Source organism: Stegostoma tigrinum, chromosome 3, assembly GCF_030684315.1.
Source record: "Stegostoma tigrinum isolate sSteTig4 chromosome 3, sSteTig4.hap1, whole genome shotgun sequence".
NCBI lineage: Eukaryota > Metazoa > Chordata > Chondrichthyes > Orectolobiformes > Stegostomatidae > Stegostoma > Stegostoma tigrinum.
Window position 1 is genome coordinate 97,692,774 of NC_081356.1, and position 25,831 is coordinate 97,718,604.

A 25,831-nucleotide genomic window follows, 5' to 3' on the forward strand; every position below is an offset into this window, starting at 1 on the left:
TTTCTGTTGCTAGTATGACATCCATCTGAAGCCAAAGATCATGGCTGAATCCGAAGTGACAGGTATGTTCTGCAGGGAGGGGAGTCACCAGTTGGGTGGTTACGAGGTGGAGCAGAAAGTTTGGCAGCAACAGCAAGGGGTGGCTCACAGTTGCCCCACTCCCGAGTCCCCTGATCAGACATTGAGTGCATTTAAATGAGGTAGCCCTCACCAGATCCTCCAGGTAACCTCACAGAATTTTCTTGTCATGATCTCTGCATCTACCACTGGATTAATACCAGTGGAGGCAGGATGAAGTGATTAATTTTGTACTATGAATCGGCCACTTAAGAGTCACAGTTAGGGACAGAACAGAAATACCATCTACAGGCCTTCCTACTGTAACTAATGTCATGCGCTGCCAGAGGTAGCTGTGGAAGCGAGTACAATTTTGTCATTTAAGAAACATTTGGACAGGGACATGGATGGGATGAGTATGGAGGGACATTGACAAAACATGGGCAAATAGGACCATTTTAATGGTGGAAACTAGACAGGGTATGGACAAGAGATAATGGGAACTGCAGATGCTGGAGATTCCAAGATAATAAAATGTGAGGCTGGATGAATACAGCAGGCCAAGCAGCATCTCAGGAGCACAAAAGCTGACGTTTCGGGCCTAGACCCTTCATCAGAGGAAGACCCTCTGATGAAGGGTCTAGGCCTGAAACGTCAGCTTTTGTGCTCCTGAGATGCTGCTTGGCCTGCTGTGTTCATCCAGCCTCACATTTTATTATCAGGGTATGGACAAGTTCGGCCGAAGGATCTGTTTCCATGTTGTTGCCCTCTATGACTGTAATTTAGCTGAAGACAAGTTCCTAAACTACTGTTCAATTAAATGTCCTCACCACAAAAACATACTGTACCAAAGGAAGGGCAAGAAATTCCCTTCAACATCTCAGGCCTGCAACCATTTATCAAAAACATTAACTCTGTTTTTCTCTGTATGGATGTAACCTGACTAGCTTTTGCATTATCTGCTTTTATTTCAGATTTGCAGCAAGTACAGTAGTTTACTTTTACATTAATAATATCAGACAAGGTGAAAAATAGTCACCTGAACTGGTGGCCTGGTGGCTCAGTGATTAGCACTACTGTCTCACAGTGCCAGGAACACAGGTCTGATTCTGGCCTCAGGAGGTTTGCATATTCTTCCCGTGCCTGCATGAGTTTCTTCCAGATGTTCCAGTTTCTTCCCACAGCCCAAAGATGTGCAGGTTACATGAATTGGCCATGTTAAATTGCCCATAGTGTCCAGGGATGTGCAAGCTAGATGGATTAGCCGTTAGGAAAGATAGGATTGCAAGAGGTGACCAATGACGTGGATGAAGGGAGAGCAGTGGATGTGGTATACTTGGATTTAAGTAAGGCATTTGATCAGGTTCCCCATGGTATACATAGAACATTACAGCACAATACAGGCCCTTTGGCTCTCGATGTTGTGCCGACCTGTCATACCGATCTCAAGCCCATCTAACCTACACTATGCGCTTGCAGAAAGTAAGGAGGCATGGGATAGTGGGAAATGTGGCAGATTGGATTCAGGATTGGTTGACCCTTAGAAGACAAAGGGTGGTAGTGAACAGAAAATATTCAACATTGTGCTGAGTTACAAGTGGTGTAGCACAAGGATCTGTTCTGGGTCCTCTTCTATTTGTGATTTTTGTAAATGATTTGGATGTAGGAGTGGAAGGGTGGATAAGTAAGTTCGCAGATGATATGAAGATGAGTTGAATTGTGAATAGTGCAGAGGGCTGTTCTAGGTTACAAAAGGACATTGATAGGATGCAGAGCTGGCCTGAGAAATGGCAGATGGAGTTTAACCGTGAAAAGTGTGAGGTGATTCATTTTGGAAGGACAAACTTGAAAGCAGAATATAGGGTGAACAGAAAAATTCTTGATAGTTTGGAGGAGCGCAGGGATCTTGGGGTTCATGTACACAGTTCCCTGAAAGCTACCACCCAGGTGGATAGAGTTGTTAAGAAGGTGTATGGTGTGTTAGCCTTCATTAATAGAGGGATTGAGTTCAAGAGCTGAGAAGTTATGCTCCAGCTACACAAAAGCCTTGTTCGGCCACACCTGGAGTATTGTGTCCAGTTCTGGTGACCTCATTACAGGAAAGATGTGGAAGCATTGGAAAAGGTGCAGAGGAGATTTACCAGGATGTTGCCTGGAATGGAGGGAAGGTCTTACAAGGAAATATTGAGAGTGCTAGGGCTTTTCTCTTTAGAACCATGAAGGATGAGTGATGACTCGATAGAGGTGTACAAAATTATCAGAGGTGTAGATAGAGTGGACAGCCAGAGACATTTTCCTAGGGTAGAGGTAGCTATTACAAGGGGGCATAGTTTTAAAGTGAGTGGAGGTAGATATAGGGGAGATGTCAGATGTAGGTTCTTTACTCAGAGAGTAGTAGGGGCATGGAATGCATTGCCAGAGAGGATAGCAGAGTTGGCCTCATTAGGGGCATTTAAGCAGCTATCAGACAGGCATATGGATGATAATATAAGGTAGAGATGGAGGTTACATAGACCTTAGGTTTACGGTAAAAGTTTGGCACAAATCATGGGCTGAAGACCCTGTACTGTGCTGTACTCTTCCATGTTCTATGCTGTAAGGATAGGGTAGGGTGTTTGTCTGGATAGGATGGGATCAGAGGGTCAGTGTGGACTCAATGGGCTGAATAATGTACTTCTACCCCACAGGGATTTTATGAACTTGCAGTAAGTTAAGAATTAAGCTACATTAGCATTCTTGGTACCTAAAAACTTGCAGCTAACTAGAGCAACAGTGACCAGCCATTTCTAACTATTGAAAGGAGGCTTGCAGTCACATTCTAAGATCTAAATAACCTAGCCAATACAGCTGACATTGCTATTGTCCTTCCCTTTCATGCTATTGGCAGTTTAAGTCCACCATGGGCAACATCTACAAGATTTGACTGTTTGTTGTTAATGATGTATTGAAAGTAAGTATTAGCTGCCACCAACTAGGTCAAGTCCTCCTGCGAGAAACAATAGAGAGGAAAGAAAGCTTATTATATATATTTGGCCTTTCAACAGTGCAAGGAGTTATTAATTCCACTTGTGTACCATTGTAAGCTACCGAATGCAGCTCTGTAAGGATGCAATAATAAGGATCACACCCAGTCAACAACCAAATGGATTGCAGCCAGCAGCACAAATGTCAGTTTACGATTCACTGACAGCTTACAAAACATTTTTATTTTGTGATTATTCTGTTTAATAGTAGTGAAGGGTGACTTTGGTGGAACAAGACTTGCATGACATGATGGATCTCAAATCCCCACTGAGATGACTCTTGTGATGATCAAGAGAGGATAATTAAGGACACATCTGTGAGAAACCTATAAGGCAAATACATGAACAATGATCCAGAGTAGGCCATTCAGCCCTTTGAATCTGTTCTGTCATTCAATAAGATCATGGCTGATCTGATTTTAATCTCAACTCGACATTCCCAATAGTCTTTCATTACCTTGGGAATCAGCAATCTATCTACCTCTGCCTTAAAATTATTGGGATATCCTCAATTAAAACTTTTGCCAATTAAATCTATCTTGGGGCACTTTACAATATGTTGCTTAACATTTGTAAAAATTTGCCATGTACTGCAAAATGTTGTCGGATATAGAAAAGAGAGCCATTCCATTTATGAGACACAGGGCAGGACATTTGTGAAGAGGCTAAATAAAAGAAGCAAAAGTAAGTGCTTGCAAGACTTCAGCATGTTTGCTTGGACACATGATGTGTGCATTACAACATCATTGAAAATCAATAAGACATAGCTGTCATTAAGTTAAATGCCATACTCAGGATTATTGGTTTGCAGATCTTACAACAAAAACAGTGCAATGATGGATATGATCCTCAAACTACAGGTAAAAAAGTCTCAAAAACACATGTACTGCAATGGAAGACACCTTCACAAGGACAATTAGGGATGGGCCATTATTGCTAACCTTGCCAGTAAAGCGTTAATCCTGTAAATAACTAAATTTAAAAAAGGACCTTCCCTAATAAAATATTATAAGATCTCCTAAGCTATCCTTGGATTTGAAATTCTCAGAATTTTATGCAATGTCCTTAGTATGATGTATAACATTACAAAATAATGTTCAGTCTCATTATTCCTCCTAATGGCTGCAAGTTTTCTTTCTGAATTCAAAATGCCATCTTCATTCTTTTCTGCAAGATAGTATCCAAACAATGTTACCATGCACCACTGACGCTTGCGCATTAACATGCTCAGTACAGAGCCCTGTTTATGAATGCATATGAAAGAGGAGGCATGGTGACAATGCAGCAATAAACTCTAACTTGAATTAAATGTTAAATTATGTACATACTGAAGGTACATATCATGACACCCAGCAATGGTGCATGAACCACCTTGTGCACTGCTCCTAATTGCTTACATTACACTGGAAGGGACAGATGTTGTTCCTGGCTTTGAGTTTTGCTGCAGTGTTTCTCCAGATTGATACTAATGGGAATGATTCATCTTCCCCACTGGCTGGTCTGTAATTACTCAGTGATCTGACACTCGCCCAACTCTGGCACAAATAAAAATAGGAGACAAAGTGAACAGAGTATGGGTGTGACTGCATTGTGAAACATATTGTCTGCAGCAATTTAATAATAAGTTATGTACAACAAAGAAACAGGGTGATTTTGTTTCAGTTGAGCTTCACAATGATATTTTGCCTTGATATTCACAATTTTTAGTCATAATTCTGGCAAAAATTCCCACAGAAATAGCATAAATGTGCATAAATTACTGTGGAAAACCAATAGAAATGCTGTTGAATCTTAGTATTTTTATGCTACAAGAGGTTCAATTATATTCGGAGTAAGACATCCATTTGTTGCATCCTCAATTACACAAGAGACACCGCCAGTTCAGTGACCAGTTTTTCAATTTACGTCAAACCCTCCAATTGATGACTGTTCTCCAAGTTTAATTTATTGTTGAAATAGTGGTGCTTGAGCTTATAGAAACTCGTACATTATGTAATCTCATGACATATGCAGCACATTTTATATACCTTATTTGTACTGTACAATTTAATGTTGTTGATACACTGTAACCGTAGTAGTTTATACATTGGCAGTGGTTTATTAAATCACAGGTCCTTAGTAACTGAGCAGTCAGCATTTACATTACTCACAAATGATGTTTTGTATCCGCCTCATGACAGTGGGACTTGCAGTATTCTGACAAGGAGGGCCATGGAATGCCTTAAAGTGGTGCTTTGACGTAGGACCTTATTCTAAAGAAAGCACCCATCAGTCACACAAAGAAACAGTAAGGCATTTTAAGTGCCACATGAATACTGAAGCCTTCTCCTCCTGGCCCCATATCACCCAAAAAATGCATTAGTGCGTACAAGAGCATGTTGCAGAATATTTATGGCTGAAGGTGAGAGAACATCAGTTCTGTACCACTGTGCAGCTTATGAAATCTCACAATTTCTTTGTGCCTTATGACCACAGGTGCCACTTTTGAGGTCACCTGTGATTATTTCTGCTTCACAAAGATGACTGTCTTCAGTCAGCAATGATAAATAACGTGGTCAAGATTACTTATGACCAGTATTTTCACCCCACATACTTGGACACTGCAATGTATTTCACATGCACGATGCTATGATTAAGATGACTTCAGCCTGTACTCTGCAAGTGTCTGACTGATGCAATTGCCCCTCAAAGGCCTCCCATCACTCAAATGTGGAGTCCACAGAACAAAAGCAGAGACTACCCGCCCTGGATGAGGTTACAGTGATTTTCTATTTGTACTGCACACTTGGGAGTCAAGTGAATGTAGAATGCAATTGCTTGGCAGGGTCAGCTTGGTAATCAAGGTTTCCACCAACTCCTCCTAAAAATCCTTCACAGTCCTTTCCAACTGGAACTCCATATACTGCTCATCACTACTGATCTCCCTCCACATGTTCCAACACACCATCGCAAATTAGGGCTGCAATTCTCATCTAAACCTCCGAACCCTGCCCCTACAGTTTAGTGCTGCCCACCATCGTACTCCACAGGTGTCCATTGAGGCCACAGTGGTGGTGACCTTCAATAACATCTCTTCCCACCACATACACTATCTCATGTCCTCCCCTGAATTACTGTCTCCACCCTCTTTGTGTTGAATTTCCATCCTTCATAATCTCTAATCCTTTGTATCCCAGGTTGCTGCTTCCAAATCACAGGACTGAATTTACCAATCCCAACCATACAGTGTCTTTGTAAAATTCTAAATCCCATTATTAGCATCAGATTATAAACATTGTCCTGTATGTCCAGCATCGGCCATCAAGCAATAACAATCTTATGTAGTAATAGCTTATGATGAGATCCCATCACCACTCTTCCATAAACCAGAAAGCAAGTATGTTATGTTAACAGTGTTATGCAATATTGTGAGTTCAAGTATGTTATGTTAACAGTGTTGTGCAATATTGTGAGTTTGACAGACAAAGAATCCCCAGAGATATTCATATCACTGCAGCAGTAACATAGATCCCGCTGACTGGCTCATCCTTCATTAACACACACCATATGCACCCAGTGACAGCAAATTAATATTTGGGAACAAAATTCAATACTTGCAACCCAGATCAAAGAGCACCTTTTAAGTTTTCTTTCATAAATAGAAACTGCTATAAAATAATGAATCAGACATGAAATAATATTATTAAATTATTTCATACAAGGGGTGAAATTGGATCAGTTTTCTCACAGGGCAGAAAGATTAAATAACTCCTCAGCAATGTGGATTGATTGAACAACACAGGTCTTCACTGTTAGTGAGAAGCATTGGAGCCCTCAGGTGGCGCTGTGCAAAATAACCCTTAAGAGACGAGAGGACAAAGACCGAACAGTTTACAGTTGTATCTCTACCTTCTTAATTAGCAAGGCTGAAGATCTGCTGAATGATGCTTCTCACTATATATTATTTTCATTATCTCATGCAATGTAACTTTATCATAATATTTCAATACCTCAGAAATCTCATGAGAACATCAAGACAGAATGGGTTAACAGATAAGTAGACAAATTGGACACAACATAAGTCTACGGAAATTTTATCTTGAAAATCTTATGTAACGTAATGTAGATTCTTGGTTCACTTTAATTTACAAACTCCTTGAGAATTTCACTGTACAAAGTCTGCCTACAGTAAATTTTCATAAGCAATAAAAAGTACAACCATGAGTCTACCTTCTGTTCACAACATAATTAGAGGTGATCAAGACCAGCAAGCCCGTCACCTCAGCATCCAGAATGGCCCTAAATGTCACCTCCTCTAAAATTTGATTTGATATGATTAGTTATTATGACATGTACAAAGATACAATGATAACTATTGTTTTGCATGCTATTGAGGCAAATCATACTTTACATAAGTACATTGGGGTAAAAGAACAGAATGCAGAATATAATGTTGCAGCTACAGGGAAGGTACAAAGAAAGACCAGCTCTAATATCAGAGAGGTCCATGCAAAAGTCTGATAGCAGCAGGAAAGAAACTGTTCTCGCATCTGTTGGTACATGTTTTTATATCTTCTGCCTGATGGAAGAGTTTGATAGAGAGTATGACCAGGGTGGGAGGTTTTGTTTGGTTGCTTTCCCGAAGCAGTGGGAAGTGTAGACGGAGTCAATGGATGGAAGATGAGCTGATTTCAGGGATTTCACTCCAGATTTTATGACTAGATTTTCAAGCAAGAACAATCATACGACAGTCACAGCAAGTAATAAATGCAGCTGCTAGTCTTCAGGCAGCTTTGTGGTTTTCTTGGTGGTCTTTTAAAATAAAACTCAGGATTCTTTTCAAGATCTTCAAAAATACCACAAGGTTACGTGAAGTCAGGAGCAGCAGCACAAGCAACAGTCCATGAAATCAACCTGAAAGACCAGCTTTTAAAGAGCAAATCAGAACTGACTATCAACTGACAGTGCTGATCACTTTTTTAATGTTGGTTTTTCGAATTTGAAGTTTTGGCTGCGCCGTGTCGAAAATTATGTAAATGACAATGAACCCAGGCCCGTCTCAGCCTGAAACCTGGATTTTGCAACTTGTAGGGCCCCTCCACCAAGCCTTGGCTTCTCAAGAATTGAAATCCATGGTCTGCCTTCCAGTTCACAATCATTACCTGGCACAGCATAGTTGTATTAGAATGACATATATAAGCTGAAGTTGCTGCAAATATTTAAGACTAGTAATCACAAGTGTACCTTTTTGACCATGTGTTGAATGTTAATGACTGACAAACAATCTCTGTAGGATGTGAATTGATATTGGAACTTGTAAAAATATCAAAATTAAAACTTTTATAACTTTTGTTTGCTTTTCCATCTGCTCATCTATCATTTTCCGCTTATCCATGTCTTTCTTTCACACACTCATTTTCTCATTTCTCTACCCTACTTGACAGTACATTTAGCCCCTTTAGTTTGCCCGCTTTCTCAGTCCTGCATCTCTTTATTTACTTAGCTCATAACTTTTGAGGAGTTGCAAATGGTGCTGAAGATTTTGCAGCCTTGAGCAAACATGCCCACTTCTGACTTTATGGTGGAGAGAAGGTCATTGATGAAGCAGCAGAAGATGGTTAGGCCATGCCATTATTTGCCCTCCGACAGCAAAGTCCGGCCTCAGTGGAGAAAGTTAATGAATGTTGATTGGAATCAATAGTAAGAATTGATTGTGCTCAATGCTACACAGAGATCATTCATGTAAAGAAGCTGTTGAATGGACGAGCAAAGTTTATCTTAGGAAATCAGTTAGATAATGAAAGCAATGAATGAATGGACCATTGCCTACAGAATGGAGAGACCAATTTGTGTCACAATCAGACAACTACCAAAAGGGAGCCATAATCTCTGTCATATTAATTAAAATTAAATAGTACAGATTGAACACTATGTTGCTATCCACTTCTGGTTTCAGCTGATATCCTTAAGTTAACTTTGTTGTGTCTGATTGGCCTGGAGTTTGGAAGTAAATTACATTTTAGTCATTCTCAATCAAGCTTAGGAAGTGGAGAAGGCAAAGCAAGCAGATGTTACCTACTATATCTAATAAAACAAAAGAAAGTAATAAGGGAGCCATGGCATCTCTCAAAGTTATTAATAGAATTGACTGAGTTCATGTAGCTAACAGAAAGAGATGTCACTTGCATAATTCCAGATATCAGTTCCTTAATTTGATTGTCACTAATTTATAGCTACCAAGATGTATTTATTCTCTTATAAAGTCTTGAAAGGTCTTGTTTATACATAGCAAACATAAGCAGTGTCCTAAATGACCCTGTCAGTACTGCAAGTTCAAAACTATTTCTCAGAATCCTCGATACATTTGAACTGAGCGACTGCCATGTAAGAACAAGAATCAACCGAGCAAAGAACAGAATGTCAGAAAGGACAAATGTTGGCATAGGTTGATATGCCTTTCAGAATGTTCCAAGGCTGAAATCACAGTTATGTATGGCTGTTGAATATTTTGCACTTTATTTCTCTAGAAAGCTTCAAGACTTGAAGTCAAAGAAAGAGGATAGACAGTGAAATCATAGATATTGAGTAGGAGCCTCAGAAAATGAAATAAAACCAGATGGACCACCCAACATTGTAACATAGGAGCAGGAGTATGCCATTCATCCCCTCAAACTTGTTTGTGCCATTCTATATCATGGTGGATCATCTACACAATGCTATATAGCCACACTACCCTCATGCCCCTTAATGGCATTGGTCACTGGAAATCTATCAGTCTCTCTTTTGAGATAACAAGGTGTAGAGCTGGATGAACACAGCAGGCCGAGCAGAAAAGCTGATGTTTCGGTGAACCTTCTTCATGATTGAACTTCCACAGTCCTCTGGGGTAGGGAATGCCACAGTTTCCAATGCCAGGGGGGAATGTAGGAGTGATTACTCTTGACATTAAGACAATATTTGGTCCATTGCTATTTCACGGAGTCCTTGCATCATTGAAATCAATGAAATCAGGAGTAAAATCTTCACTGGTTGAAGTCCTACCTATCACAAAGGAAGATGTTTGTTGTTGAAGGTTAATTATCTCAATCCCTGGAGGAATTCCTCAAGATAGTGTCCATGACCCAACTACTTTCAGCTGCTTCATCAATGGCTTTCCATACAAACTGGTCAGAGATATGGATGTTCATTTATGATTACACAATGCTTATCAGCCTCTACAACATCTGAGCAACTGAAGCAAACCATGTCCTTGTACAGCAAGACCCAAACAGTATCCAGATTTTTTTTTATTCATTCATGGGATGAGGATGTCACTAGCTCGGCTACATTTATTGTCCATCCCTAATTGCACAGAGAGCAGTTACAAGTCAACCACATTGCTGTGAGTCTGGAGTCACATGTAGGCCAGACCAAGTAAGGATGGTAGTTTCCTTCCCTAAAGGACATTAGCGAACCAGATATTTTTCTCCAATGAACGACGATGGATTCATGGCCATTATTAGACTCTTAGTTCCAAATTTCACCATCTGCCATGGCGGGATTCGAACCCGGTCTCCAGACATTATCTGGGTCTCTGGATTAATAGTCCAGTGATAACACCATTAGGCCATCACCTCCCCCGAACCTGATTAGTGGTATGACCCTGTTTAGTGGTAAGTAACATTCATGTCATACAACTGCTAGGCAATGGTTATCATTGACAGGAGAAAATCTACCGATCTCCACAACATTTAATGTAGTTACCACCACTCGATCCTTCACCATTCAACATCCTGGATGATTACTATTTACCAGAATCTGAACTGGACTAGCCAATATAAATACTATGGCTGGATGAGTAAGTCAGAGGCTGGCAGTTCTGCTGTGAGTAACTCCCTTCCTGACTCTGTAAAGCCTGCTCATCATTTATGAGGCATGCATGAGAGTAGAAACTCCCTACTTTCCTGGATCAGTGCAGCTCCAACAACACAGGAGGTTTTACACTATCCAGGACAAAGAAGCTTGCTTGTTTGGAGCCTCACTTCAGCACTCTAAACATCCACTTCCTCCTCCAAATATGCACAGTAGCTAACTGTTTTCTGTAATAAAGATGCACTGCAGCTGCTTGTGAAACCTCCTTTGACCATGTCCTCCAAACTTTTAGTGTGTAAAACACAATGGCAGCATACAGTGCAAAACATTGATACCTACAAGTATCCTCTAACCACACATTACCCTGACTTGGAACTATCACTGTTCCTTCACTGTTGCTTGTCAGAATTCCAAATTTCCTTCCTAAAAGCATTATATGTGAGATAGGTGGCAGCAGTTCAAGAATTTGGTTCAGCATCAACTTCTCAAGAAAATGTCAGTATAGGCAATAAGTTCTAACTTTGCCAAAGAAGTTCATTTGAATGAAAGAATCAAGCACAAGCGGCTGAAACAATAACAAAGAGAAAGCTTTGATTGAAAACACAATCAGGACACCTTTTCTGAAGCATAAAACACCACATGTCAAAACATATTTTTATTGCAGTGCCCGCATTAAATCTAAAATGTTTCTTCCTTAAACTCTTCCATTACTCATTTAATCCTCATTGACTGAAAATACTGGCTAAATAATCACTAATGTGCAAAGTTTCAAACCCATCTTCATAAAGTTACCAGGCAAATCTTCCCAAAAATAGATGAAAAATCACATAAAAGTTATGATAAATTTTGAGTGTAGAAGCCCCCTGACGACTTTCCTGTTTTCCTAAAGCTTATTCCATCAGTCTATCTAAGTACCAATGAAAGGCAAGGTTTTTGAGACATGAATAGATTTGAAATGACAATGATACGGAGATGCCATTCAATGATGTGGAAAAGGGGTGGTGGCACAAACTGTCATTGATAAGCTGGCTCAGGACTCTCTTTCAGTTACACCTTTTATCATTTTTATTCTCACACTATTCAAAATGGTGCTGCATTTTGGCAACTGTTGAAGCACTGTACTTTAATGTTTTATTCACTGTATAGTACAAGTGAGAATAAATAAATAATTCATTCAGTCTAATCTATCTATTACTGAAGCAAAGACATGACAGGCATTTCCTCCTGGTTCATCCATAACCTGCTCTACTCAGTTTCTACCATCCGTGGAGGAATCTGTTATTGTCCAATGAGGAGGTGCTGTAGTAATCTTGGTTTTGTCCCTGCCACTGAGCTAAACACTCAAGGGTCAAGTTCTTCGTGAACTGCTAGCTATTGCTGATTGCATGCTGTAGGTATCGAGTTCCAAGACTTTAGCCCAATGCAAATAAAGGAACCAACTGAAGTGTGTGTGCACGTACGTGCAGGTGAGGTTTGTTCACAATGTGGTGAAGTTTCAACTTGTAAATCTTTCTATCATCTGCCAATGACAGACAGTAGATACAGGAGGTATTCTGAAACAAAAGCAGTGTTGCAGATGCTGGAGGTCTGAAATGAAAACAGAAATTCCTGGCAAACTAAAAATGCATGTATGAAAAAAGAAAATAAAGGTTTGAGTGCAATATGCCTCTTCTGTGAAGCTCCTAAAGGTTGGAATTGAAAGGTTAGCTCTTGTTTCTTTCTCTACAGTGCTGCCAGACCTACTGGGTCTCTCTCGCACTTCCTGCTTTTATTGTTGTAGATGTCCTGGTCAGGAGGTTGGTTGGATAGCTAATTTGTGATGCAGGCTGGTGCCAACAGTGAGGCTTCAATTCCTGCAATGGCCGAGGTTATCATCAAGGTTTCTCCCTCTCAATCTCCCCCCTCGTCTGAAGTGTTCTGACCCTCCAGTTGTCTCTCTGTCCCTCTCTCTCTCTCTCTCGCTCTCTCACTCTCTAAGAGCAGTCCTATGGCCCATTTGGACTATGGTGGCTTTACCTTTACCCTTACCTATCCTGGTCAGCCATGTGGTGGAAAGAAAATTGATGCCTCTCCCATCACTGTCCAGAGGTCCAGATTACAGCTAACATGTAAAAATATGCAATACCACAGCAACCATTCCTTGGCGGCATGGTTTGTCCATTTGATTGGAAGGCTGGTATGAATCTGTTTGATACCATTCTGGTTTCATTATATTCTGTCTGGAATAGTTCCAGGACCTGCGACCTTTTCCTATCTGTGCTGGAGAATGTGGTCAGATCTGGCTTCAGGCAGTGAACTCAAGTAGAACCTTGTCTGAATATATCTGTTCTGTTGTCAACCTGAAGGAAAGCAATTTCATCAGGCTAATCCGCAGCTGTGCCATCTGAACTCAAAACAGGATTGTGGAGCCTGGACTTTCTAGAAAGCCAGACAATGCTTTACTTAAAATCCCTCTATTCCTTAATAATAATGCATTGAATGCATTAAAATGTCGCCATTAACTGACAAGCTTAGCATTTACTCACCAGCCCTAATTATTCTTGAGAAGTTGATGGTGAATTGTTTTCTTGAACTACTAACTATTGCTGCTTGCATGCTGTTTGTACAGAGTTCCAAGATTTCAGCCTCAGTGCGAATAAAGGAACCAATTGATGTGTGTGTGTGTGTGTGTGTGTGTGTGTGTGTGCACGCATGCATGCAATGTGATCTTTTTGGGGGTAGAAATACTATTGAAGAAGCCTTGGCAAATTGCTGTGAAACAACCTGCGACTGTGTGCCAGAAATGCAAGAACTTACTGCTAAGGTGATAGTTACATTGCCAATCAAGCAGCCTGTTTTAAACTGGGTGGTGTCAGCAATGGACACAGCCACATTCAGACATGAATGGTGAGACACAACTAACTGCAAGAGGAAGCTTCATGAGATCCACGTTTGGCATGGCAGTAGAACTCAGCATGAGTAAAGCTAAAGCTGGAACATTTCCAACTATCTCTATCTAGAAGTCTTCTAGACAGATAATCCATCTTGGGCTCCTTCTGCACTCTCAAACCATTCTGCAGCAAATCCAATTCACTCGTGTGATGTCATGAAATAATTATTCATACTTGTTATGGCATTGGGTCTAGAAAAATCCCACTGTTGTAGTTAACTTATGCCATAGTTTTGCCCAGGTAAAACACTTGGATCCACTTGATAATGTAGAAAATTGCTGACCTTTGTTGTGCTCACAAAAACAACAAGACCAGCTAGTTACCGCCCCATCGGTCTACTTTCATCAGCAAAGTGATGATGAAATTATGCCATCAGTCATGCCATCAAGTGATTTTTATTAAGTATGATAGCAGTGTATCAATTGGGACTCAAGAAGTGTGGACAAAGCGGAAGGACCAATAACAAAGCTTGAATATGGGAACTGAAGAACCATGTAGTACAGTGCTTAAACATAATACAGGCAGTGTTGGTGTTCCTTTGAAAGTATCAGGAGTCATACCTATTTACTTTGATGGATCCCTTAACTTTATAATTTAAAAAAGAGGTTATTCACAGTAAATCAGTTATAACTACTTTAATCAATTTGTTCGAACACGTTGTGACACACCATTGAGGCAGGTGAAACCCCAAGGCCTTCTGACTGGAGATAGGAACACTATCACTTTGACACAAGTGCCCCATCAATTGGTTATAATATTGTATTTAATCCACTAATTACTGAACTTAGATTTCTGTGCCAAGTTTAATGGGAAAATAATACGCAAATACAGCAACTTCTTAAAACCAAAAGGGAGTGCATGGCTGAGATGCCATTTTTAAGAAATTATGGTGATCAACTTGTGACGAGGCAGAGTAGGAGTGATGGCCTTGTAAGAGTGCATCTCATTCTTTCCAGACTAATTTTCACGTTAATAATGACAACTGTTGTTCATGTCCAATTTTTTTTTCACCAGGAAGAGAGACACTGGCTAAAAACTTCATACCAAGATTCAAGCATCATCTCATAAACTTATCAAGTGGATCATTAACTGGCCAGGAACAGAATATAATGGAATTATAAACTGGATTATTAATTCTGCAGATAATAAAACAAAGACAAAAACGACAAGACAGTTACCAGTTACAATGTTCATTTGGGTAAATGTTTGTGATGGAGTCTATTAAAGAACAGCCACAGCTCTTAAAATAACCCCATTAATGACCTCAAACATTTTTAATGAAATCACTGTAAGTGAACTAATACAGTTGATATTCAGCTGTATGGGAAAGTGGAAAATTATAAGGGACTAGACCTATCCAAAAAATCTGCAGATACTTAGTAACACAAATTAAATGCTGCAGAAAATTATGCTAATTTCTGAGAACGAATGAGTGACACAAAGGCACTCCATAACAGAGCATATGGAACACCAGAAACAGTGCCATAGAATAAAAGGTTACAACTTTGACTTTCCTTGCTTTCTCACCTTCTGCTCCTCCTGTAAGTCAATTTGGAACAAAGAAAATAATACTATAATAAAGTGACTTTGACATCATCGGATCATAATTTATTTTGGAAGTGCAATCACTATGCACTTGAAGCACTGAAAGAACTCTGGTAAACAAGTAAATCTCATGATTAGGTGTGTGGACAGGCCCGGAAGTCTTAAGAATCAAAAACCATGCACAGAGGGGGAAAATCAGAGAGGGAAAATGAAAGCCAAGAACATGCATAATCTTATGGAGGCCTGAAATCCAAAAGCTTACTCAACGGTGTAGGTTTACGTGTTATAAGGCTTAAAGCTTGCTCAGTAAGAAGAATTGTTAAATGGGTAGGAGTATTTCTAACTCAGTGGGAGATATGTGGGAAATTTCATTAAAGAGAATGTGTGTGGCATTGTGATTGTAGAGTGGTCAGTACTCTGTTGTGGCTGCAGCAACCTCAGCTCAAATCAGAGTTTTAGCAGTGAATTTCTTCAACACTTTACCACAGCATTCAAGAAGGCATTAGTTGATTATTTGGGCCAACATAATGTCCAAGTGTATGAGGATAAAGCTAGAGATTGGTAATAAGTGATTTCACTCTTTTATTGAGCTGGTAGAGGCAGGCATGGGGATGCAGGACTGAATAGCCTCCTTTTGCATCTTGATGCTTTGCTGATTCTCTGATCAAGTCATTTTTCTCTCTCTGTTTGCTTGTTAAACAATAAGTTACATAATGCCTGATTCTATTATTCCCAATTTGCCACATTATATTGTACTTACAACATGGCTATATCTGTAATATCTTTAGAGTATTGAAATGATTCAATGTTATAATGTTTGGTTGAAGATGCGTGGTAATCACAAAAAACAAAAATTACAAACAAATATTATGACAAGTTTAAATACCTCATGGCGATATATAATTATGTCATAAATGGATTTATTGACATTTCCTACCATACCAACACCTGTCTCAAGATCATCCCCATTACAAGTTCCCTGTCTTTCCCATCCCTTTGTTTCTTCATCCTGTTCTTGCTATTCACATGCCTCTTATTAATCCCAACCTCATGGAAAACATCTCTCCATCCAGAGTAACCTTTTTGTATTAATAACACAGTGTTAAAGAAATCTTTCTTTGCAAAATGAATCATATTGAACTCCAGCATTTTATGTTTCTGTTTGAAATTTCTAGTATTCACAATACTTTGCTTATGTTAGTGTTATTGTCACTTGACCTGGTACTGTTTTTGGTTCTCCACCAAACATTGACAACTATACATAGAATTTCACTTCAGTCATCTGTCTATGTTGTGATTAGATTAGATTCCCTACAGGGTGGAAACAGATCCTTTGGCCCAACAAGTCCACACCGCCCCTTGAGGCATCCCACCCAGACCCATCCCCCTATAACCCACACACATCCCTGAACACTACGGGCAATTTAGCATGGCCAATCCACCTAGCCTGCACATCTTTGGACTGTGGAAGGAAGCCGGAGCACCTGGAGGAAACCCACACAGACACGGGGAGAACGTGCAAACTCCACACAGACGGTTACCTGAGGCTCGAATCGAACCCGGGTACTTGGTGTTGTGAGGCTGCAGTGCTAACCACTGAGCCACCATGCCACCCACTGTGCTTGTGGCAGTGCCATCAACAGAGACACCCCTCAATTTGACAAATCAGGATGGAGAAAAATAGCTGAGATCATTATAGATTAATCAAAACCATTTTAATATACACCCTAAATACAAGTGTAACTAATTTCTCAAAGACTTAATTTTTAAAAAATCTTTAAACGGTTGCCAATTAATGTCAAACGGTTAGGAAGCAAATTATTACCTTGATAAGGTATGTGTTCATGCTGGTATTCTTCATTTAGTAAGTTGCTGTATTCAGCCACACAAATACTTCCCAACAAAAAACAATGAGACATTCACTGTTACCTTCACCACAGCTATCGCAGACACTCAACCTAGTACGCTATTTTTTGACTAACACAACATCTGTAAGCAGTTGGGATTATCAACTGTCAACTTAACTTTTGACAGTGTTTGATCCAGCAAAACTATTTGTTGGATTAAGCAGGGGAATAACAATATGTAATTCAGATATATTTAACATTCTGAAATAAATAAAAATTAATTATTTGTAATTAAGTACATCTGAGAAGATTTTAATGAATTAAAATATAAAGATCTACAAAGATAAATGCAGCCATAAATTAATAATAAATAAAATTCATGAAACTTTAAATAAAATTATAGTTTTAATAAAGCAAAAAACATCCATAGGTTTTGTTACATTGGTCCTTTTATGCAGACTGCATTCATTATACTTAAGGTGTGATCTAAATAATTAGAGATGTTAACAAATAAGATTTCAGTTAATTAATTCACATCCCATTTGTTTGGAGTATGTTTTTAGCTTGAACATTTAAATGCAATTTACATTTTTTGTAAACAAACACTACTTTGTATTTATTCAAGTTCAATTCAAAAGAGGTAATTAAATGTAACATTTCAAAACCAGCTAATATCCAGCTAAAAATCTCAAAGGCATTTGGGATGGGCAGTTAATACTGATCTACCCAGCGATGCCCACATCTCATACAAGAATACATATTTTTAGAAATCCAAGGACTTTCAGACTTAGATTGACTTTATTCGATTTAAATTCAAAATTATATAATTTTGTAGTATGGAACATTTTTATTCAGTTCATTCTTTGAACTAGTTTGAACATTTTTTTCTCCATCTTCACTGTGTCTGAGAAAATAGTCTAGAATTTTCACAGTCCATGTGGTGAAGGCACAATGTTTTCTTATAGAAAGTTCCAGGATTTTAACCCAGGAATAATGAAGTATACATTTAGGAAATGTTGGCATGCATGAACTTCGACTCAATGAAGGAGCAATTATGAAGTTCCTTTCAAACTTGAATCTTAAACCAGGATTTTTTCATGGAACAAGGTTTATCATTAAGAAGCTAGGTTTTTTTTGATGGTAGATGCTAAAATTATAGCAGGTAGAGTTCAAGGAAACAGGATTACTCCTTAAATGTTATTGAGGCCATTAGATATAAATCTGACATTTCAACCAGGAAGAAAACATTTCCCAATTGGACTTTCATTTACTATGACTATAGCAAATCACAAATCCAAATTCTTTGCAAGATTTATATTTACAAACTTAGGGCTGCTTTTGCATATAGACAGCTTTATGCAACTTGCGCCAGATTGAGAAGTTTTAATTCTGTTCAAATTTTTAACAAATGAATATCAAGAACTTTGTATATAAAGAAGACTGTTGCAATAATCAGACTGTAGATCTTTTGTGGGTGTCTGCCAGTTGGCACAAATATTCATGTGGAAAGAATTACTCTGATCATTATGTGTGGCATATTCCTAAATATGCTCTTCACTCTGGTCAGCATATTTCATGAACACATAAATATATTCATTTTTGAATCCATGTTTCAAGGGAAGCTGTAAGTCCATGGTGTTCCCACCACTTACTTCGAAGTGAGACAGACTGTGGGTTTCAGAGCTGAGGCCAAGGAAACTTTAGTAAGCTGTTGCCATGAATGTTGTAGGCTGCACACATTGCAGTCATGATACCCGGGAAGCAGAGAAATGGGCATTTAAACGAGAATAAGTATCGAGTGGGATACTTTGTCCTAGATCCTGCTAATGTTGTCAAGTTTTGATCTACCTGCAACCAAATAGTCACGCGTAAAATATTTCCTAACGTTCCTCATGCATTGCAGATGGTTGAGAGACATAAGGCAAGGTAGTGGAACCATTGGCAGAACATCTAGTTTATTACCTGTAATAGTGATAGCATGTATGTGATTAGCGCAGGTTAATTTCTTGTCGAAGGCAAACCCCTGGGGTATTGACATTTGAGAACTCTATGATGTTAATGCAGTTGTGTGCTGAGGGGCAATAGTTAGCTCTCTCTTATCAGAGAAGTTCATTGTACGTAGATGTTGCTTGTTACTGACAAATATGGATGTCATCCACATCCAACTGTATGCAAGCACAAATGTTCTCATTCCCTGAAAAAGCGCAAATTAAGTTAAATACTGTACAATAGTCAACAAACAGTCCCTCTTCTGGACTTATGATGAAAGGAGGGCAATTTTTGAAGGTTGTTAAGGTTGGAAACTGCACCGACAAATTTATGGAACAGCCTCCTAAGATTCATTGGCCTCCAACAATCACATTAGGCACTGGAGAATTCTCTCCTGATCCCCTTTAACTCGTTGCTTATTGAAACTGCTTGAAGCTGCACTCAGTTGAATGCTGTATTACTTTACCAATGTACAGCAATACAACATGAACTAAAGGCAAGTAAAGTTACCATAGCCCTACTGGACAATAATGCTGCCCTCTCATTAGAGAGAGATGGTTGCAGATGGTTTAGCCAGAAGGTCATAATGCTTCAAGCAAAGGTAGAAGTTGAGAAAGAACCTTCGCTCGTGCAGAAATTGAACCATACTGTTGACATCACTGTTCATTGCAAACCAGCCATCGTGCCAGTTTGAACCAATTGCCCCGTCATATGTAGTGGAGAGAAATATGCTTTTTTATACCACTTACTTTACCCCTGCCTGAATGACCACAGCTACTGAATAATCTAACTTACACAAGTTTCAGGAAATGAGCAGGTTCTATTATTTTTCAAAACTGACTGAAAAATGTATTCTGAATGTCAATCAGACACATATAAATGCACGTACATTAGAAGAATTGATTCATTTGGATTAACACCAATTGATAGTATATGTGATGAAACTTGTTATGATTTGTTAGGCTGGTGCTTCATTATATATTAAGCAACTGCAGTACACTACAAACTATTGGCACCTGCAAAAGTCAAGGATAAAGTAGATACGCTATTAAGTTTTATAGTCTAACCTTTTCTCAGACTTGTTTGCTGTTAAGGATGTTGACATCGTATGAACTCCTCAGATTAGATTACAATTTTTTAATTGTTGTTAGACCTCTACTTGTGTCTATTTGAAAATGTTTCTTCTACTCTGTCAATCGGAACCTGTTCAATTTCACTTTAATCTTGGAACTGGTTAGATGGACTTCAGTGGTCCTCTAACTGATTGTCCTGTGACTAAGTAGTTATACAATCAATTCTGATATGAGATGTGTGTGTGTTAGCAGTAAGGCTGTATTTCTTAACCATCTCTACCTACCCGTGAATTGAATGGCTTGCTCAGTCATGCAGCAGACAAGTAAGATTCGACCATATTGCTGTACATCTGAAATCGCATGTAGGCCAGACCAAGTAAGGATTGTAGGTTTTTTTCCAGCAGACATTTGTGAACCAGGTAACAACAGTTAAATTAAACATTAGCAGTTCACTAGTCCAGTGATATTACCACTATACTACCATCTCCCCTTAATATTACCTAGTTCCAATCATATATTTTACAATAATTCTCTGCAATGTTTTATTTTTCAGACTGGCTTCTGATGTTACTAAACATGACCATGCTTCCTGCTAAAATTCCAAAAGTTCTTGATACCACCTTATCAGAGCAAATCAGAGTAGAATTTCATCATATGGATAGTTAATTGCATGAATCAGTTCATGCAGTGTTTGTCTGTTTGTTTGTATCTGTGTGACCTGCAGAATGTATTCTTGAATGATTATTGAAATAGGATTTGATTGATACAATGCAATTGAGAGCTGGTTGCTTGGGATAAAGAGGTTAGAGTTTTCACTGATATCTTAGTGAGTCTTGGTTTATACTAAAAACAATGTATAGAATCTGAGAACCTACATCAGTATAGTTAACATATCTTTATTTGTGAGCAATAAGCTAGTTACAGACCACAGTGACTTGTTTTAGACTGTTAAACATCAGTATTGTACATAATAGCTCTACTCTATATCCATAATTAGCTTCCTGTGAGTAATGGCTAATTTGGGATCTTAAGAACCAAAACAGGATATTGCCATTCACTTCTGTAAGATGTTGAACTATGGTTTTGTAATCATTTAATTTGGTTTTCACATAATTCTGAAACAACTTTGAAAGTTATGCCTTAGTCACAACATTATAATTGTCACAAAGTATTACAGGTAGCATCTAGAATCATGTATTTAAGAAAAGCATTCCTTGAAACTTTTAAAGGCACTCTACATAATCTTTGGAAAAGTACTATAGCAACCAATCGCTTAAGTCAGTGAGTTTTCCCATTTTAATAAATGTGCTTTGAACATTAGTGAACACGATTTTGAGATGACATTTGGGGAGTTTAAGCAAACTTTATTACATCACTTCAACATCCATCACATTGCCAATGTTGTTTTATTTCAATATCAAGCTTTAGTGTTAAACTGTTGTCTGCAATATAAGAGATTACATAAAGGCAATGCAACTGCATCTGTATTAAAATTATCCGTTATTTGTCTTTTTGCAGATAAAGGATCACGACTAGGCATAAAAATAGAACAGCCTAAAGTTGTCTCATACCGAGGTAGCAATGCCACTCTGCCCTGTAAGTTCTATTACAAACCTGTGCCTGTGCGTGCAGTTCAAGCCCCCCTTAAGGTCAGGATCAAGTGGACCAAACTCACTTCCGATTATCTCAAGGAAATTGATGTATTTGTTTCATTGGGAAATAACTGGAAAAGTTTTGGAAGCTATCAGGGAAGAGTTTTTCTAGAAAATGAGAATGATGCCTCCATAACAATAACAGATTTAACATTGGAGGACTACGGGAACTACAAATGTGAAATAATTGAAGGATTAGATGATGTCACTGGGACTGTTCTACTGGATTTGCAAGGTACATATATATGATTCTATTTATATGAAAAATGTGTAATCATTTAAAAATTACTAAATATCATGGTAGAGAATTTTTCTTGAAAAACATTGTGATCGTGTTGTGTTCATTCAGGTGAATCATGTAATTTCAAAGCACTGCAGCACCCAGTATTAAGCTATTGTTACCACACTAGCCATTCCTATCACATTTTTGGTTGAAACTGTCAATTTTGTTGAGATGTCAGTTGATGTTAGGCTCATCCTGCGATCTCACCAATACAATAATCTCAGTAAACCCATGCATCCAGCAGGCAGATGAGGCTCCATCAGTTGGTCTGGACTTGAATCCAGAGCTTGCTCCCACCACCCACTGGCTCCCATTGATTTCCATTTTTGTAAAACTGCTTCATGTCACACTCAGGCAAATGATGTCCTGAGATCCAAGGGTGTCAATATGCTCCTAACATCTGGAGGTTAGCTCCTTTGTTTTTCACAGAGTTGATACAGTGCTGAATGAAACCATTTGGCTGCCATGGCTGGACTGTCTCTCTAAATATCTTAACTTAGTGCCAATCTCCCTTTTCTCCATAACTCTGCACATTGTTTCCATTGAAATCATCATCTAATTCCCTATTGAAAGCATCAATTGAACCTGCATTCTAATGCTGAACGACGCACTGTGAACAAGTTTTTCCTTTTTTTTCATTTGTAAAACATTTTAAAACAATGCCCCCTGGTTTTTGACCTTTGATAAGTAAGAACAGTTTCTCCATTTCTACTCTGTCCAGATCCCTCATTATTCTGGAAACTTCTGTCAAATCTTCTCTTAGCCCTGCTTCTCTCCAAGAAAAACAACCCCAACTCCGGTGGTCCTTCCGAGTAAGTGAGTGTCTCATCCCTGCAGCCATTCTTGTGAACCTCTCTTGCATTCCCTCCAATGCATTCAGACCCTTCCTAGAGTGTGGCATCCAGAACTGCATGCAAAATTCCATCTCATAAAGTAAACATAATGACTAACATTTCAGCACAAACTACAACTTTACAGCTACCACACTGGTGTCTACTCGACCGTGTGGAAAATTGCCAAGTATGTCCTGTATGCAAAAAACCGCATAATTTCAATCCAGATAATTAACGGTCCATCAGTCTGCTCTCGTTATCAGTAAAGTGATGGAAAGGGTTATCAACGTTGCTCCTAAACTGCACCTGATTGGCAATAACCTGTTCACTGGCAATCCAATTGTGAATTGTCAGGGCTATTCAGCTGCAGACCTCAGTCGACCCTTGGTTCAAACATGGACAAAAGAGATACATTCAAGAAATGAGGAGAGAGTGATTGCCCTTGATATCAAGGCTGCATTTTTACTGAATGTGGCATCAAGGAGCCCTGGCAAAATTGGAGTCAATAGGGATCAGAGGAAAGGCTCTCGCTGGTTTGTGTCATATCTAGCACAAAGGAAGATGCTACTGGTGGCCAGTTGTCTCAGCTCCAGAACATTTCTGCAGGAGTTCTTCAGGGAAATGCCCTAGGTTCAGATATCTTTAGCAGCATTGTCAATAACTTTCCTACCCTCATAAGGTCAGAAGGGATTTGCTGATCACTGCACAATGTTCAGCATAGCTTGTGACTCCTTAGATGCTGAAGCATGCTGAAATCCAGCAGGAGGAGCCAGTACAGACACAATGGGTCAAATAACCTCCTTCTGTACTGTAAAATCTTATGATTCTATGATTCATTATGACAAAATCCATGTCTGAGCTGATGATCCACATGTAGAAAGTAGCATTCACACCAAAGAAGTGGAAGTCTACCAGTACGTGAATTACCACTGTCAACATCTTGAGGGTGACCATTAACTGGAGGCTGAACTGAACCAGTTATACATGTACTATTGCTACAAGAGCAGGCCAAGGGCTGAGAATCTAGCAGGCAAGTATCTCACCTCCCGAGTCCCCAAAGTTTGTCTATAATCCACAAAACACAAGTCAGGAGTGTGATCGAGTATATGCCACGTGCCTGAATGAGTACAGCTCCAACAACATTCAACAAGTTTGGTACCATCCAGAGAAAGCAGCTTGCTTGATTGGCAACACATCCAGAAGCATTCACTCCTTCCAAAACTGAAACTCAGTAGCATTGGTTGCACAGTCAACAAGGTGCATTATAGCAATTCACCAAGGTTCCTAAGAGATGAATGAGGGGGGATCTTGTAGGGACTTACGCAATTCTAACAGGACTGGACAGGATAGATGCACAGAGGCACAGAGGATGTTCTTGATGATGGTTGTGTCCGAAACCAGGGGTCACGGTATGAGAATTCAGGGTAGAAAATTTAGGACGGCCATGAGGAGACATTTCTTCACCCAAAGAGTGGTGAGCCTGTGGAATTCATTACCACAGGAAGTAGTTGATGCTGAAACATTGAACTTACTCAAGACGTGACTAGATACAGCACTTGGGGTGAATGGGATCAAAGGTTATGAGGAGAAAGCAGGATTAGGCCATGATTATGAAGAATGGCTGAACAGGCTTGAAGGGCTGAATGGCTTTCTCCTGTTCCTATCTTCTATGTTTCTATGTTTCCAAACCCATAACAATCACCATCAAGAAGGACAAGGGCAGCAGGTTATCTGGGAAAACCACCAACTGAAAGTTCTCTTCAAGCCACTCACCATCTTGATTTGGAAATATATTACTGTTACTTCAATGTCACTGAATCAAAATATTGGAACTCCTTCTCCATCAGCATTGAGGGTGGATGGCAACCGTTCAAAAACATGGATCATCAGTAGCCACTCAAAGGCAATGCATAAATGAATTTGAAAAATGTGCCTGACAGATTTGAGGTTTCAATTTTTTTCTCAGTAGAAGATAGCAGAACAATGGGATCAATGACTCAAGAATAGTGGCAACACATCAGAGCACTCAGCAAAAATAACACTACTTGAGAGAATTTGAGTCAGGCAAGGAGAAGTTCTAGGTCAGGAATTCAGGGCAGGCTGGAAAAAACACATCAGGAAATTGGGAAAAGAGCCATGAAAGGTCATGGAATCAGAATGGGAACACAGGGGCAGAAGTAGACCATTCAAAACTTTGTGCCTGTTCCGCCATTCAATATAACCATGCCAGATCTTTACATCAAGTTCCCTTTCCTGCTGGCTCCATATATCCCTTGAAAAGAGGATTAATGCAACATCAAGCATCCAGAGTAAGCATGCAACTGTAAAACTGGAAATCAAAAGGTAGAACAGAAACATAACATTGTCACACTATATGCTGACCTTCATGTCTCTGCATCGGACCAGATTTTCAACTGGATACTGAAATCCAACTTTTGAATAAAAACTGTAGAATTCAATCATTGGCACAATCCTTAATGTGGCACAACTAGTTCAGATTTGTGTAAGTGAGGAATTGTGACAATTAGCATTGTGTTCCAATCTTATATTTCTAGCTTCCCTATGCTGTCAGAATTAACTGAGAGCTATTTGTTACACTTAAATTGAGTTACAACTTGTCCTACATATTCTGGCACTGTCCTATTTTTCTCTAGTATAAACCTAAGAGAATAAACAAAAGCCTCATAAGTCTGATAAAGAAAATGCCAGCTCTCATGAAATGTGATGGCAGCATAAAGCATTAACTCTCTTTCACCCACAGACACTGCC

General features: G+C 39.2%; 1 protein-coding gene across 4 annotated transcripts in view; it reads left to right on the forward strand.

The window, feature by feature from the left end:
- LOC125451099 (hyaluronan and proteoglycan link protein 1-like) overlaps window positions 1-25,831 on the forward strand; it is a 98,714-nt gene that overhangs the window by 45,248 nt on the left and 27,635 nt on the right. For all 4 annotated transcript variants that reach the window (XM_059644766.1, XM_048527812.2, XM_048527813.2 and 1 more), the window contains exon 3: window positions 21,813-22,181. In XM_059644766.1, coding sequence (XP_059500749.1) covers window positions 21,813-22,181 — 369 coding nt within the window. The remainder of the gene's footprint in view (window positions 1-21,812; window positions 22,182-25,831) is intronic.